This window comes from Lethenteron reissneri, chromosome 23, assembly GCF_015708825.2.
Source record: "Lethenteron reissneri isolate LAM-NWPU_2019-01 chromosome 23, ASM1570882v1, whole genome shotgun sequence".
Lineage (NCBI taxonomy): Eukaryota > Metazoa > Chordata > Hyperoartia > Petromyzontiformes > Petromyzontidae > Lethenteron > Lethenteron reissneri.
The window spans coordinates 14,992,006-15,007,136 of record NC_083801.1 but is presented as its reverse complement, the minus strand read 5'-3'; the positions used below and the strand labels follow the sequence as shown (position 1 = coordinate 15,007,136).

The following is a 15,131-nucleotide window of genomic DNA, read 5'->3' as shown; positions in this document are numbered from 1 at the left end:
GAACATGCCAATTCGTCACTCGTACAGCACACCAGTGTGTTGGAGAGCCCAAGCCACAACATTTACAATTTACTCGTTGGTTGTGTCGGGTGGTGGCAGGTTTAACGACACATTTATATATTTACGCGATATAACCCAAAACACCTCTATTATGCATGATATTGGTCGCGAAAGCCGAGGTGTTGAACTTATTTGTAAGTGAATCGATATCTAATTTTTGCTTATAATCTAACGATTAGTTTTACATCGCGTTGTTCATGCAAATGTCATCTCACACAGGCGAGAAGCCGGAAGGCTGTCGAGCGGTGAGCCGGCGCCAACAATTTCTTTGAAATTCTTTGTATATTGAGATGTTTCGATTTAAAGCTTTCGTGACTGCAGGGATTCATCTTCTTGGTTCTTTCGGTAAAGTCACGTAGAATTCAGACGCTGTCGCCTCGACAGACCTGGTTTTCACCTGAGGACGGCTGCTTGCGTTGTGGCCGAAACGTCGTGATAATTATTTTATTATGTTTTATTTTTATTATTTTATTACTTCCCTTCTACGTGACTTTACCGAAAGAACCAAGAAGATATTGAGATGTTTTCAAAACAATTGCTGCGTGTTTGTTCGTGTGGGAGGAACCCGGGGCGACCGGAGAAATTCCGCGCAATGCGAGGGGACAACACCCTATCCCCGTGCAGGAGGGACGCATGCTGCCACTCCACGCTTTGCTGTACCGCATTCCCCGCGGGAAGGGAGTCTCGCAAAATTGTGTCCGATCGACCAACCCTCGCTGCCTCCACAGTGCTGGATTCCAGGCCACCTGGATATCCACTATCGCTCGATAGTGCATTGAATCGCCAGGGGGGGGGGGGGGGGGGTGGGGGAGAGGGAATGGGGGGGGGGCTGAATCTCTCACACACACGCAACCGAGAGCAATTGCGAGCAGACAAAAAACAACCACACGTGAACACGGAATCTTCCAACAACATCGATTGATGAAGTTTATTTGTTTCGTTCTGTATTTCGGCGCAGAAACAAACATCGCTCGGTCGTGGCTCGCGACGAAATTCTTTGGGCAGCTCCCACGCCTCGCAAGCGGCTGCTCAGAACAGCAGCGTAAGGGCACAGCAATGCGGCTTTGGTGTCGATTATTCGATATATATAAAAAAAAACTAAGTTCGTTTGCTTTTTAAACAGAGCACGTGAAAAACAATGAATGATGCGGACACGCGTTCTCGCTTTTCATCCCGTCGGTGATCAACCAGCATTCTAGGAAGGGTTAATAGCTAGGGTTACAAGTTTTGCAATGACCGATGTTCGAACAACGTGGGTTTTTAAATCTGGTAGATCAGCAACGATAAGAACACGTGACCATATTTCTGGGTAGCTCTTGTTTGACACCCAGAGATGTGCTTTCAAAAGAGAAACTTTTAATATTTTAAATCTCTCTTAGCTGGTAAGAAATACAGGAAATTATGTTGATGATGATGATGACGGCGAGTTGTAGATGGAAGACTGGGAATACCGTGCGTGGTGGACTTTCTGCAGGGATCTCTGGTTTCCTCCCACACGATGCCAAACTCCCACAAGTGGAATTATCCAAATATCCCCAATGCAGGACCCGTCCTGCTGAAAAACAGCCTCGAGACTCATTGTGGTTTCCCAGGGTAAATGAAAAGCATTGTTATAATATCGTAAAAAAAAAATCATAATTAATTGTATATGAAGGGGCATTTCTGTTGCTGAATTTCACTTGTGAATATATTTTACCTATCAATGGGTCTCTCTTCAAAAGGAAGATGTTTGTCAGCGAAGAAACCAACGTTGTTAGAGAATGCCTTTGAAGGACCATACCTCTACGAAGGGATTACTGTCATGAAGGTTCTCTATCAATGACATTCTATCAAGAATGATCCCTCTATTACATAGACTCTCTGTAACCACCACGTGTGTCTATTAACATATCTTAATATAAAGGGATTTATATAAATGGATATCTCACTGCGAAGAGATGTCTTTGTTCTGAATTGAATCATCTATATCTTTGTAAGAGAAAGTATGTCTCTATTAAGTGGTACTTATCTATGAAGTATCTATATAATCAATGTGTGTATCTCTATCAAGTGAGAAAGCTCTCTCCCTGTATCTACGATGGACGGTTTCTCTGTAAACAGATATCTCGCTATCAAGGAATATGTCTCTATTCAGGCCTAGTTCAACAGGCCAGAACATACATTTCTCCATCAAGGAATCTCTGCTATGGAAACGCTACCAAGAGCGCTCTCTGTTCAGCATGATCTCCGTGGGAGTTCCCTTGCCAATGAAGGAATCTCTCCATTAAGGATTTGGACAATGAACCTCAATGAGCAGTCCGACCCCCGTGACTCCGTCTCCACTCACCGCGAACCCCTCTGCTCACCCACTGCGCAACTATCCGAGTGTCGCTGTGCCCCCCCCCCCTCCCACCACCCCCGACCCATGTAGGGCCCCCCACACGACCTCCTTGCGAGGGCACGGGCTGCCCTCCACCGTCAGCCAACAGGCGCAAGTGCCGACTTATAGCCCTACCTCTAACCCCATCTCGCTCAGACGTGGCGGTGGCGATTCTAAAACAAACGGCCGAGGTGGGAGGAGGGCATCCAATACCCACCAGGCACGTAACGGTCAATCGATTCGTCGATTTAAAATCGATTGTTACGGCTCACGACGTGTGCGCATAGCCACGCGTGTCAGAAACGACGACCTTCGAATCATCCCGGACATCCGCGAGGGATAAATGCGTGTGTCGCAGTGACAAGTTATCGATTGTTGAGTCGTCACCTTAATTGTGGTGAATGTATCGAACCTGCCAGGAAGGGAATCATCGTTACACGCCTAATGCCCCACAAGCTGGCGGCGAAGTTCCTTGCGGGAGTTGGGCGAGACTGCGAGAGGGCACATTGACCGTGAGGCTGACGAGCAATCTGGCAGAAGGAAGGAAGCGACTGGCCAGGTGTGCCGGCATTGTCCACGATGAACAATTTGAACTTTAACTTGGGTGCCTGCCCAGCCACCCCGAGGAGCTGCCCCTGAATGGAGGGCATATGGGGTTGGGAGGTGGGGGCACACGAATATGGCCTGGGAGTGGGGGGGTGGTGTGGGTAGGTTTGGGGGGGGGGGGTATTGCCCCCCCACCCAAAGGGCTCCCCTATTCAGAATCGCCACTCACCCGAAGCGAGTTGGGTGTCTAAACTTATCAATGTGCACCGACAAAGCTAAACGCATATAAATTCAAGTATCTCGACTCTTAAAGGCACCTTGTAAGACAACAATAACAACCGAGAATTGCGTGCGCGTGGCACGTGACGACAAACGCGTGGACACGTGACGACCGACCACCGGAAACGCGTGGACACGTGACGCACGGAAACGGGTCACAATGCGAGCACGTGCTTTTGATTGAAATGCTCTGGGGAGTGAAACTCGACGCTGCGAAGTAAGTAAAGCTCACGCTGTCTTTGCCGTTGCGGCCAAGCAAAACGCCGCGTGCCGTTTGTTTCTTTCGATACATTTGTGGGGAATAAAAAATAATACTATTGAAACAAACAAAAAAACCCCAATAATATAAACTTAAGATGATATGAAATGTTTAAAGACGTGTGACAAACAAGTGGACACAAAGTGTAATTCAAGAAGACGCGGCCCATAACAAACAGCTCTCAGACATTGAAAGCTTTCGTGACTGCAGGGATTCATATTCCCTTATACGTGACTTTACCGAAAGAACCAAGCGTATAGCTCTCAGACAGTGGACGTGGGATGGATGCGTCGAGACAGAACTGCTCAGAGAGCTCCCTATCACCGACTTTTCCAGACGATAAGACGCACTCTGCCCATGTGTTTCAAAGCAACGTTGAGGTGCATCTTCAAATCCGGTGTGGGTTGCGGGAACCAGAGTTGGTGATGTTCATCGACACCGAGCATTCGTTTTGTGGCGCTTCTTAACTTTAGCGGAGCGTCTCATCATCGGGAAAAATGCGGCCGTTCAAAGTTATGGTCCTGATAACACCACAACGTTACCCGCGTGTGTTTGAACACGTCCGTTGAGCGACGTGACGCAAGACCCTAACTTGAACGTCGCTTTCTTCTTTGGTCCTCCGTCATTAAAACGCAACGTCAACGATGTTTGACACGCAGCCTAAAGTGTGCATCTACCAGAGCTGTTTGTCGTTTGAGTCTTGCTTTCAGAAAGTGTAAGAATGTGTAACGCGACGCGTGGGGTAAGGCAGCGGGGGGGGGGGGGGGGGGGCGGCGAGCGTGGTTTTTGCGGGGCCCTTCGGTCCGAGTTCTCTCTTCTCTTGGGAGAACTTTCAAGAATCTTCTTTCGCTTCGTGTCGCCGAGCTACCGCCGACGCGCGACTTCTGGTCGCTCAAGTTTGCATCCCGAGACAGGCGCTCCGCTTCCTCGACTCGCCAAGGACTCGGCAATTGTCTGGGGGTTAGGGTCGGACCCCCCCCGCACCCCTCGAAGGGGTGAGGGGGGGGGGGCGGCCTAGGGGCCCACAACCTTACTTCAAGTAACGCGGGACCCCTCCGCTGTAAGGACCCTGCACCCCCTTTGCCGTGAACGTGGAGTAGCCAGACCGATCGCGATGTCACACTTTCCACAACAGCACTCCGTTACGAGCTCACCCAGCTCCCATTCAGCACCAGTCACGTGCGATTAGTGCGGTAGGCTACGTACGGTGCGAAAGAAGTTTAACATACATAACATATGCCCTTCGTTTGGTGATCGCGATCACGTGCGCATAATTGCACGAATGTTGGCTGCGACGCCATACGGATGTGAAACATGGACACGTTGACAAAGTAAATGGGACCGAGTGCGCACAGAAGCACGGCGGGGTTGGAATGCTGGGAAATAAGAGACAGGAAGAGGGCCACGTGACGCAGAGCGACAATCGCATGGACTCTGAGAGATGTTAACTCCCTCGCCTGATATGCAGGAGGTCGTGGGTTTGATCTCAACCCTGACGCCTGTATAATTTGGAGTTTGCATGTTTATCTCCCCGTGGTTTCGTGGATTTTTCTCCGGGTTCTCCGGCTTTTCCCCTCCACGTTTTGAGTATTTGGCCGCTATACATAAGCCACTTCGCTGAGCTATCATTTGTTTTTTTTCCCGCTTCTGAAAAAGAGTATGTAGCTCAGGGAGGCTTACCTGGTAAACATACAAATTCTAGCAGTCGAGGTAAATGAGGGTTTTGGGCAGGCCACCTCCTCGTGTGCCATGGAGGAACGACGATGGCACGATGTGCAGGATGAGCATGGGGACACGGAGTGGCAGACACGGGGGCGCACGCGCCTCGCGGCACGGGGAGCAAGGAGCATGGGGACACGTGGGGGGGGGGGGGGGGCGGGGGGGTGCTGGGAGCGAGCGTCACCCTCGCGTGCCGGAGCGCGGCATCGTAATTGTGGATTTCACACCGGGACGTGGAATGACTGGCCCCCGCCATACTCACGTGGAGTTTCCACCACCGGCCTCACGGCTGTGAACGGAGGCGAGCGTGGTGCGAGTGGGGGGGGGGGGAACAGATTACAGTGGGGCTGATGACATGGGCAGGGAATGTTTTCATTCAGGGGGCCATCGAAGCTTCAAAAGCGGGGGTGCAACAATCATCGATGTATCGACCACCATCGATTCTTCAGCTCAAGCTAGGCACGCGTCGAAAATCCAACAAGTCGTCGAAGCGAATGTCGACGATTCGTTGGATGGCGAGATGCGGCGAACGTGTTTGAGGCTTAGCGGAACAGAACTTGCCAGCTCGGTACGGGACGTTCGTTCCACTCAGGGCAGGCTGCACGTGCGCGCACACAACAATGTGTGTTTGCCGTACGAACAGCACGCAGGCGAATCATGCAACCGACTCGGCTGCGGACAGAGCGAGTATCCCAACAACAACAAAAAAAGGAGAAAACTTGCGAAGGCTAAAACCGTACGCGTCTCCGCGCGAACAAATGCAATTGCGTCTCCCTACGCAGGCCGACGATTTATTCTATCGCGGTTGCTGAACACAGTCCAAAAAAAAGCGCAAAACGCCAAGCGACCAGCAACAAAAAGCACTATTAAAGATGTAATAGATACGAGCTTATCCACAAACCACCTTCGTTCGCTGCTGCTGCTGCTGCTGCGTATTGATAAAGAACGCCACTCAAACATGGCACGACTTTCTCTGGAATGTCAAGTAAGGAGCTGCGCACGTGGTGGTCGTGGTAGTGGTGACGATGACAGCGTTGCAATAAAGGGGGGAGGAAGGTCAGAGAAGCTGGCAAGGCATGGGATGACTCGGTGGCCGTCTCCCGCCCTCACACTGCCCCTCCTGCGCTTAACCTCGGCTCCGTCCAACTCCGTCCAGCGGCACGAAGCCTCGCGAGCTGGCCCAAGTACGAGTGACCTGCGAACCGTGCTACGCAGAGCTGCGAGTGACAGCTGTGATGGGTTTAGCGGTCGCGCTCACATCACCACCAACACCACCAACACAACCAATATCAGCAGCAGCACCACCACCACCAACACAACCAATATCAGCAGCACCACCACCACCACAACCAATATCAGCAGCAGCACAACCACCACCAACACAACCAATATCAGCAGCACCACCAACACAAACAATATCAGCAGCAGCACAACCACCACCACCAACACAACCAATATCAGCACCACCACCAACACAACCAATTTCAGCAGCACCACCACCACCAACACAACCAATATCAGCACCACCACCAACACAACCAATATCAGCAGCACCACCACCAAACAGCCACCAACAACAGTCGCCACGAAGCGGCCGTGACATCACCACGGCTCCTGTGCCAGGCTAGGTGCACGTAGCGGCCACGTTAAGTGTGGGAGGCTCGCTGCCGGCAGGTCACGTGACAGCCCCGGGTGTTATGGGTTGACTGCTCCGCTCGTTGTTTTGATCGTGGCTCCTCTGCCATCCGTTGTTGTTGAAGGGCGACTTCTCACGACCACGAACGCCACCACCACCACTATCACCACCACTACTACTGCCATCAATTACCAATATCCACACCATCAGCATCACCACCACCACCACCACCACATCTATCACCCCACAAGCATCACGACAGTACCGGTACTACCATCACCACATCAGCACCACCACCAATATCATTTTCGCCATCACGAGACTTGGCACCACCAACACCATAGCCAACAACAATACCACCACACGACCCTAGGAGAGGGAGGCGCACATCAGAAGCTCATTCCCCAGTTGGGGGGGGGGGGGGACGTGGTGATGGGGGAGTTGGGGGAGGAGGGGGGGGGCTGCGGAGGCGGTGAGAGGCCACCGGTTTGTGGTGGACGGGTGACAACAAATCTACATTTCTACCGAAACCAACTTCTTAATCAGCTCCGAACTCCGCCGCGCCCCCCTCCCCACCACCCCTTCTAAAATCCTCAGCATTAAGTAGAAGGCAAGACTCAGACTCATCCAGGCTGCTGTGTGTGTTTGGGGAAGGTGGGGTGAGGGGGGGGGGGCAGGCGATAGTCGAAGGGGAGAGGCTGGGGAGGGAGGGAGAGATGTCGAGAGCAGTGGAGGGGTTCGGGGTGGGGGGAGAGAGATGGTTACACCCATCCCCTCCACCACCCGTCACCCTCAAGCGCAACAACCCCCCCCCCGACTTAAATCCACACCGAGCCCTGCTTGTCCCCCCCGGCTGCCGTCTTGACGCAGCCGTTGGCCGCCACGGCACCTCCTGCTGCGGCGGTGGCAGCAGCGACCTGCTGCGCCTGCTGCTGCTGCTCGTATGCCAAGTTGACCCGGTTCTGTGCCGCCGCAGCCGCGCTGTTGTTTGACCCCGCGGGGGAACTGGGCCGGGAGGAGGAGTAGGAGTTCGCCGACGGGTGGAACCCCCGTCCTGCCGCCTCTCCCGGACACGGGGACGCTGCGGCCGGCGACGAAGGTGGCAACGCCGTCGCGGGCGCCGGACCGACGTCTCCGGCGGGCGCCGTCGTGCGCGCCGGACCGCAACTCGCGCCGTCCGTGGCCGCCGCCTGCTGCCTCTCCATGCTCGCGGGGAAGAGGCCCTGCGGCACGCTGGCCACCATCGAGCGACCGCCGTCGGGCACCTTGGAGGGGAACTGCGCCGCCGCCGCCGCGTGCAGGGAGTCGTAGACGGGCGGAGCGTGCGGTGCTTGCCGCGGGTAGTGCTGGTTGTAGCAAGGCGCAGGGCTCATGGGGAACGGCTGCTCCTGCTGCTGCTGCTGCTGTAGTTGCTGCTGCTGCTGCTGGGGCGGCGGCTGGTGCTTCTGCTGGTGCTGCTGCTGCTGGTAGAAGGACTGCTGCTGCTGCCTCAGGGCCAACTGCTGGCGCTCTTGCTCCTCCTGCTGCTGCTCCTTCTTGCCGCGCAGGATGTCCCGGATGGAGCCGAGGCCCAGGTGCAGCATCTCCCAGAAGTTGAGCAGGAGGCAGAAGGTGACGGAGGAGTACATGATGATCAGGAAGATGGTCTTCTCGGTGGGGCGCGACACGAAGCAGTCGACGCGGTGCGGGCAGGGGGAGCGCGTGCACTCGAAGCGCGCCGTGACCGCGAAGCCGTACATGTAGTACTGCCCGCAGAGGAACCCCACCTCGAAGACGGTGCGTATGAGCAGCTGCACCACGTACATCTTCATCAGCCCCTCCTGGCGGATCCTCCTGCGCCCGTCGTGCCTCGAGGGCGGCGGCGACTCCTCCTTGCCGCCCTTGCCGCCCTTGGCGGAGGCCTTGGGCGCGTCCTCGTCGGCCACCTCGACGATCATGGGGTCCTCCTCGTGGTCGCCCTCCGTCTCCTCGATGTGGCGGTGCTGAGCCCGATGGGTGCCCATCGCCGGTCGGCTCTTGCTCCTTGGCGCGACGCTCCCCCGGGCTTCTTCTGCCCGGCTCAGGCTGTGCATGGCGTAGCCGAGGTAGACGATGGACGGCACGGCGACGATGATGGTCTGGAAGACCCAGAAGCGGACGTGCGACAGGGGCGCGAACTCGTCGTAGCAGACGTTCTCGCAGCCCGGCTGCTTGGTGTTGCACACGAAGGCGCTCTGCTCGTCGTAGTAGATGGTCTCGCCGCCCACGCACGTGAGGATGATGCGAAACATGAGGAAGGCGGTGAACCATATCTTGCCCACATAGGTCGAGTGGTTGCTGATCTCGTCGAGGAGACGCGTCAGGAAGCCCCAGCTCATTGTGGCACTGTTTCACGCGGCACTGTGCAGCGCGACAGAGGGAGGGAGGGATGGAGGGAGGGGGGAGATGTGTGATGTGCTTGTCAATCAGCTGTTGAACTCATTAATCAATCACTGGATCGATCCATCGAATCATCAATATATTCATAAAACAATTAATCCATCATTGAGTGCATCACCAGTCAATTCATCAATGCAATGTATAAAGGAATTCATCCGCCAAACAATTTGGATCAATCAATTCATACATTAGATACGTAATCGATCAATGTGTCAATCAATGAAGAAATACATCCATCAATAAGTTCAACATAATACATACGCCTATCCATTTCAACCCTATATTGCACAAATAACTCAACATTCATCAATAACACCGTGGCCTTAAAAGGAGACGCACATCATAGGCGACGTTTCGAGCAATGGCCCTTCATCAGAGCCGTCCCTCGGATACGGCGAGTCGGGGCGACCGCCCCGGGCCCCGTGCTTTGGGGGGCGGGTCCGCTTGGACGCCACGGTGTCAGATGCAATGCTGCCGGTTCAATTTCAAGGCGTTGGGGGGCCCACACAGTGAGAGATGTGAACGGCCGTGCCCTACATAGCACTTAAAACCAAGCGTCTTTGTTGTTATTTGTGCGTGTGTGCACCACTGCCAAATGCAGTAGCGTCAGCAAAAACAATAATTAGCTTCGTATAATTTCCACGATAATCCTGTAAATCAACGAGGGATAAACGACGCCCATCGTGAGGACAAAAAAAGAAGAAACCGGGGAGACGGATGTGACTGGGCGCCAACATAGTTCCCGGAACGACGTTCGGACAATTCCGGACCGTGGTAAGGGATGACCAAAGCGCGATTCGAGCGCCTTGGTTTAACTATCGGCTGTCGGGAGGCCTCCCCACTGTCATTCCCACGCGGCGAGACAAGCCACGATCTCGGGAGACATCGCTCAGACGCGAGACAAACAAGAGTAGGAAATGATTTTGGCATCGCGCGAAGGAAGGACTAATGAGGGTGTAACATCATCAGACTTAATTAAAAGGCCGATTTTGTAAAGTGACAACAGCCCCCTTTTAACTTAAAAATAAAATACATCCCGAGGGGGACGGGGGTATTCAATTTAGAAGCCCACAAATGTTGTTGTTGGTTACAGAGTTGGGATGTGCGCCAATGTCATCAGAGGGCGTAAGTGCGTTCCACACGCACACAGATTCAATGCAAAACAGAGAGAGACAAAGAGCCACCGTATCAAAGTTTCACCGACTGCTGGGCCAAGTGCTGCTCGCAAGCCGGCAGGGCCGCCGTAAGGTTGGTGGCGTGTGACTAGCACCATGCCCGACCGCCTTTGTTTCCCCCAATGCTGATGTATTGCACGCCGCAGCATCGAATCATTTCATCTCGAGTCGACCTCGTGCAGAGGGACAGGAGCTGTTCTGATATTCCTCGTCGATGTTGGGCGCAAGCGAGAGGATCATTCGGGTCGCCGGGTTCGTAGCGCAGCCCGCTAAACACTACAGTACACTACCCCAACACACAAAGGTCCCCCATATAGCCTTTAACAGACTGTGAGGGCAAGTGCTTTTAGCGAACACCTATGAAGGCTGGCACGGCACATGACTGGGTGGGTGGCCAACACCACGCCCGGCCGCCTTTGTCTCCCTACTGATGATATTTACACATCGCATCAGGTAATCATGAGGCTGAGTCGACCTAGAGGAGGCCCAAGACCGGTACAGATAATCGTCACCGTGAACGGGAATCGAACCCGGGTCGACAGGTTCGTAGCCCAGCGCACTAGCCACTAGGCTACCGCTCCCCCCAAAGCACACAGGTGTACGCACACACGCGTGTACGCGCACACGCGTGTACACACACACGCACGCACCCCGACACGCGTGCCGTCCACGCGTTCCCTCCACAGAGGCACGCGCGCGCCAGACGCAATTTGTCCTCATGCCACACACACACACACAGGTGGGGACAAGCGCCTTGAACCCGGCCTTTTACAGAGCACGTCGCGCGCTGGCGATGCCTTTATAAAGAGCAAAGTTGACATTCGGGGGGGGGAGTGGGAGGATAGGGGGAGGGAGCGCAAGGTGAATGGACTTTCATGGACATGTGTTTTGAAGGTCCCGTTATTGCAACTGGACATTGTTTGTAATCGCTGTGAAATTTGCGAGACTAATCGCCCGCGTCACCGACCGCGGTTGTCAGCCCTATTTAACAACCACACCTAATTTATCAGCTCGCACGCGTGGCGTCCACCGGCCACATCCGCTGCAGGAGGAACTTTGTCAAGGGCGAAGGGGGGTTCATTATATACATTTCTTTTTTTGGGGAAGAACAGGAATTTATACCAATCGGCGAATGTTATGGTTATATCCGACATGATGGTCGGGAATGTGCGAGCCAGCGCGTGGCACCGGCATTGCCCCGGTGACGTCCCCGAGGCCACACGAGGTCTCGATGGTGTCAGATGAACGATTGCGTCGCTCCTCAAGGTCAAGAGGTCACTGAGGCTGATGCTTTTGGTGCCACCGCAGCGCACCATCGCTACTATATTATTTTTGCTGCTGCTGCTGATGATGATGATGGTTGTTCTTTTTCAAAGTCCGCAGGCAACTGCCGAGCCGTTTTTGCGCTGCGTCACGTCTCGTTTAATAAATAAATAAAAACTCGCGTGAAGACGACTAATCGTGGCCGCTCGTTACCCAGAAGAAATTCGCACCGAATATCAAGACTCTTTTTTCTCTCTCTTTCTCTCTTTCAGGAAAGTCATGCAATTAGGGGTGTTTGGCCAGTTGCAATCACGTGTCGCCTTTGGATCCCTCTGGGAGGAAACCGGAGACAACCGGGAGAAACCCCAGCACGCAACGGGAGGCAACTCAACATTCCGCACGGATCCGTTTACAGAATCCGTTGATCTGATCTGCCCATCTTCTGACGACCTCCTATTCCCAGTCTGCAACACGTGGCGTTGCCAGACGGTCTCCCATGCAAGCGCTAACCTGTGAACAACAATCCCGATTGGCTTTCGATATCAGTCGACATGGGGCCGCATTCTTTTCGCGGCCGTTGTGCGGTGGCTGGCTTCGATGGCGGTCTCGAAGTAGAGGTGGACAATCAACGGCACTGGCTTATGTTTACACAGAATATTAGGTACACATTTTAGGCCTAGTTAACCTAGTCATGTGTCACTGATGATGGCTGTGAAACGAAATCGAACTCAGATGACACAATTCGTTAGCGCAGTGCGCTAATCACTACACGATCGCACCCCGCTCACCCATCAACCCACTCACACAAACAACAAGCGACATTCGCCACTAAGTGGCGGTGACGTCACCATGACGCTTGTGCCAGGCTATGTGCACGTTGAGGCTACCACGTGAAGTGTCGAACGCCCACTGGCAGGAGGTCACGGGGCAGACCCAGGTGCCACAGGTCGACTGACTGAGATAGGTGGCTGATGCACCACCTGTGCCCCCTACTGTGCCAACTTGCTGTCCTTTAGCCACCCGGCGCTCCGCTCGTTGTTGTGAGCGTCGCTCCTCCGCCCTCCGTTGTTGTTGGAGGGCGACTGCCTCCAACTGCCCAGTAGCGTCCTTCACGAGCCTCCTACACAGAGGCCGATCTTTACACCGCTGGTACCAGTCATCGGCACAAACACACACTCACCCACACTCGTTTTGCACACACACACACTCACCCACCCATATACACACACGCACTAACAACGCTCAAACACTCATCCCATATTACCCTCACCCACTTACTCCGTCACATCCCAAACACTTAACTACTTACCCTCTTACACACTCACCTTCTCACCCCGCCATCACCTGCACCCACTCATCCCCTCAACCACTCATGTATCCCAGCCACGGTTTTAAAAATATCATTCCACAAAAAATACATATTTACGAGTCCAAGGGGTCTGCAAATATTATTTGCACACGTGCGCTCTGTTAGTGTTTGGGTGGCTGTTCTATACACTCGTCTGTGAGTCTGCTAACAAGTGCTTGCATTTGTTACGTGTATGTCTGTGCTACGCGTGTATGTACGTGTGTGTGTGTCTGTACGTATGGGGAGTGGTAGTGTAGCAGTTAGCGCGCAGCGCTATGAACCTGGCGACCCGAGTTCGATTCCCGCTCATGGCCAACACCAGTGACGATTATCTGAACCGGTCCTGGGCCTCCCATAGGTCGACTCAGCTTCAAATGAGTACCTAATGCGGTGTGTAAACATCACCACTGGGGAGACAAAGGCGGTCGGGCGTGGTGCTGGCCACCCACTCCCTCGTGTTCCGTGACGAACTTCATCAGGTGTCCGTTAGCAGCACGTGCGCTATCAGTCTGTTCATGCAATCGGGGAATCTTTCACTAACTATTTTTTTTTATTTGACTAGGTAAGGTCCGCTCAGTTATATCGCTATTTATCAGAAGCGACTTGGCCACAAACGATAGCTCAACCGAGTGGATATGCATCGTAGCCAAACAATCAATCTAAAACGCTTGTTTCCAAATGTTTTGGGGGAAAAAAACCCGGAGGACCCGGAGAAAAATCCACACGACCACGCGGAGAGCGAACACGAAAGCAGGCGTCAGCGTCGGGATCGAACCCACGACCTCCTGCATACCAGGCGAGGGAGTTAACATCTCGCCACCACTACGCCTCCCCCCCCCCCCTTTGTCCCTGGAGAGGTGATCCAGCGGTTAGCGCACTACGCTGCGACCTTGGCCACGCGTGTTCGATTCTCGCCTCGCAAACAACAACAGCAGCAGCGGACGTGCATGTACGTTGAACTTCTTTCGCACCGTACGTAGCTGACCGTACTAAACGGAGGTGCGCGGGGTGCAAGGACAACATTTTGGTCGTGGATGAGTTCGAAGTCGCCCCAACTCCCTTCACGCCCCTCCCCCCCTGCCCCCCTGCCCCCTCCCCCCCTGCCCCCTCCCCCCCCTGCCCCCTCCCCCCCCTGCCCCCTCCCCCCCTGCCCCCTCCCCCCCTGCCCCCTCCCCCCCTGCCCCCTCCCCTCTGACCTCGATGCCCTCTTGTCCCCCTGCCCCCTCCTCCCCGGGGTGCCCCCACCCCCCACCCCCCCGCCATGCCCCCTTCTGAGCTCCCAGTGGCACGCGGCACGTGTCTTGGCAAGGGGCCGCTACTTGTAGCATCTCCCCGTGGGCAGGGAGCAAAGATTGAATCGTACACACACGCACAGTCACACGCACAGCCACACGCACAGCCACACGCGCACAGTCACACGCGCACAGTCACACGCGCACAGCCACGCGCACAGCCACACGCACACCCACACGCGCACAGTCACACGCGCACAGTCACACGCGCACAGTCACACGCGCACAGCCACACGCGCACAGCCACACGCGCACAGTCACACGCGCACAGTCACACGCGCACAGTCACACGCGCACAGCCACACGCACAGCCACACGCACACAGTCACACGCGCACAGTCACACGCGCACAGCCACACGCACACCCACACGCGCACAGCCACACGCGCACAGTCACACGCGCACAGTCACACGCGCACAGTCACACGCGCACACCCACACGCGCACAGTCACACGCGCACACCCACACGCGCACAGTCACACGCGCACAGCCACACGCGCACAGTCACACGCGCACAGCCACACGCGCACAGTCACACGCGCACAGCCACACGCGCACAGTCACACGCGCACAGTCACACGCGCACAGCCACACGCGCACAGTCACACGCGCACAGCCACACGCGCACAGTCACACGCGCACAGCCACACGCGCACACCCACACGCGCACAGTCACACGCGCACAGTCACACGCGCACACCACACGCGCACAGTCACACGCGCACACCCACACGCGCACAGTCACACGCGCACAGTCACACGCGCACAGTCACACG

General features: G+C 54.9%; 1 protein-coding gene across 2 annotated transcripts in view; it reads right to left on the bottom strand.

Annotated features, from left to right (window-relative positions):
• Positions 1–963: 963 nt before the first annotated feature.
• The window catches only part of LOC133346074 (gap junction gamma-1 protein-like), a 51,906-nt gene continuing 37,738 nt past the window's right edge, over positions 964–15,131 (bottom strand). For both annotated transcript variants that reach the window (XM_061557399.1, XM_061557398.1), the window contains exon 2: positions 964–9,237. In XM_061557399.1, coding sequence (XP_061413383.1) covers positions 7,677–9,215 — 1,539 coding nt within the window. In that variant the 5' untranslated portion in view covers positions 9,216–9,237 and the 3' untranslated portion in view covers positions 964–7,676. The remainder of the gene's footprint in view (positions 9,238–15,131) is intronic.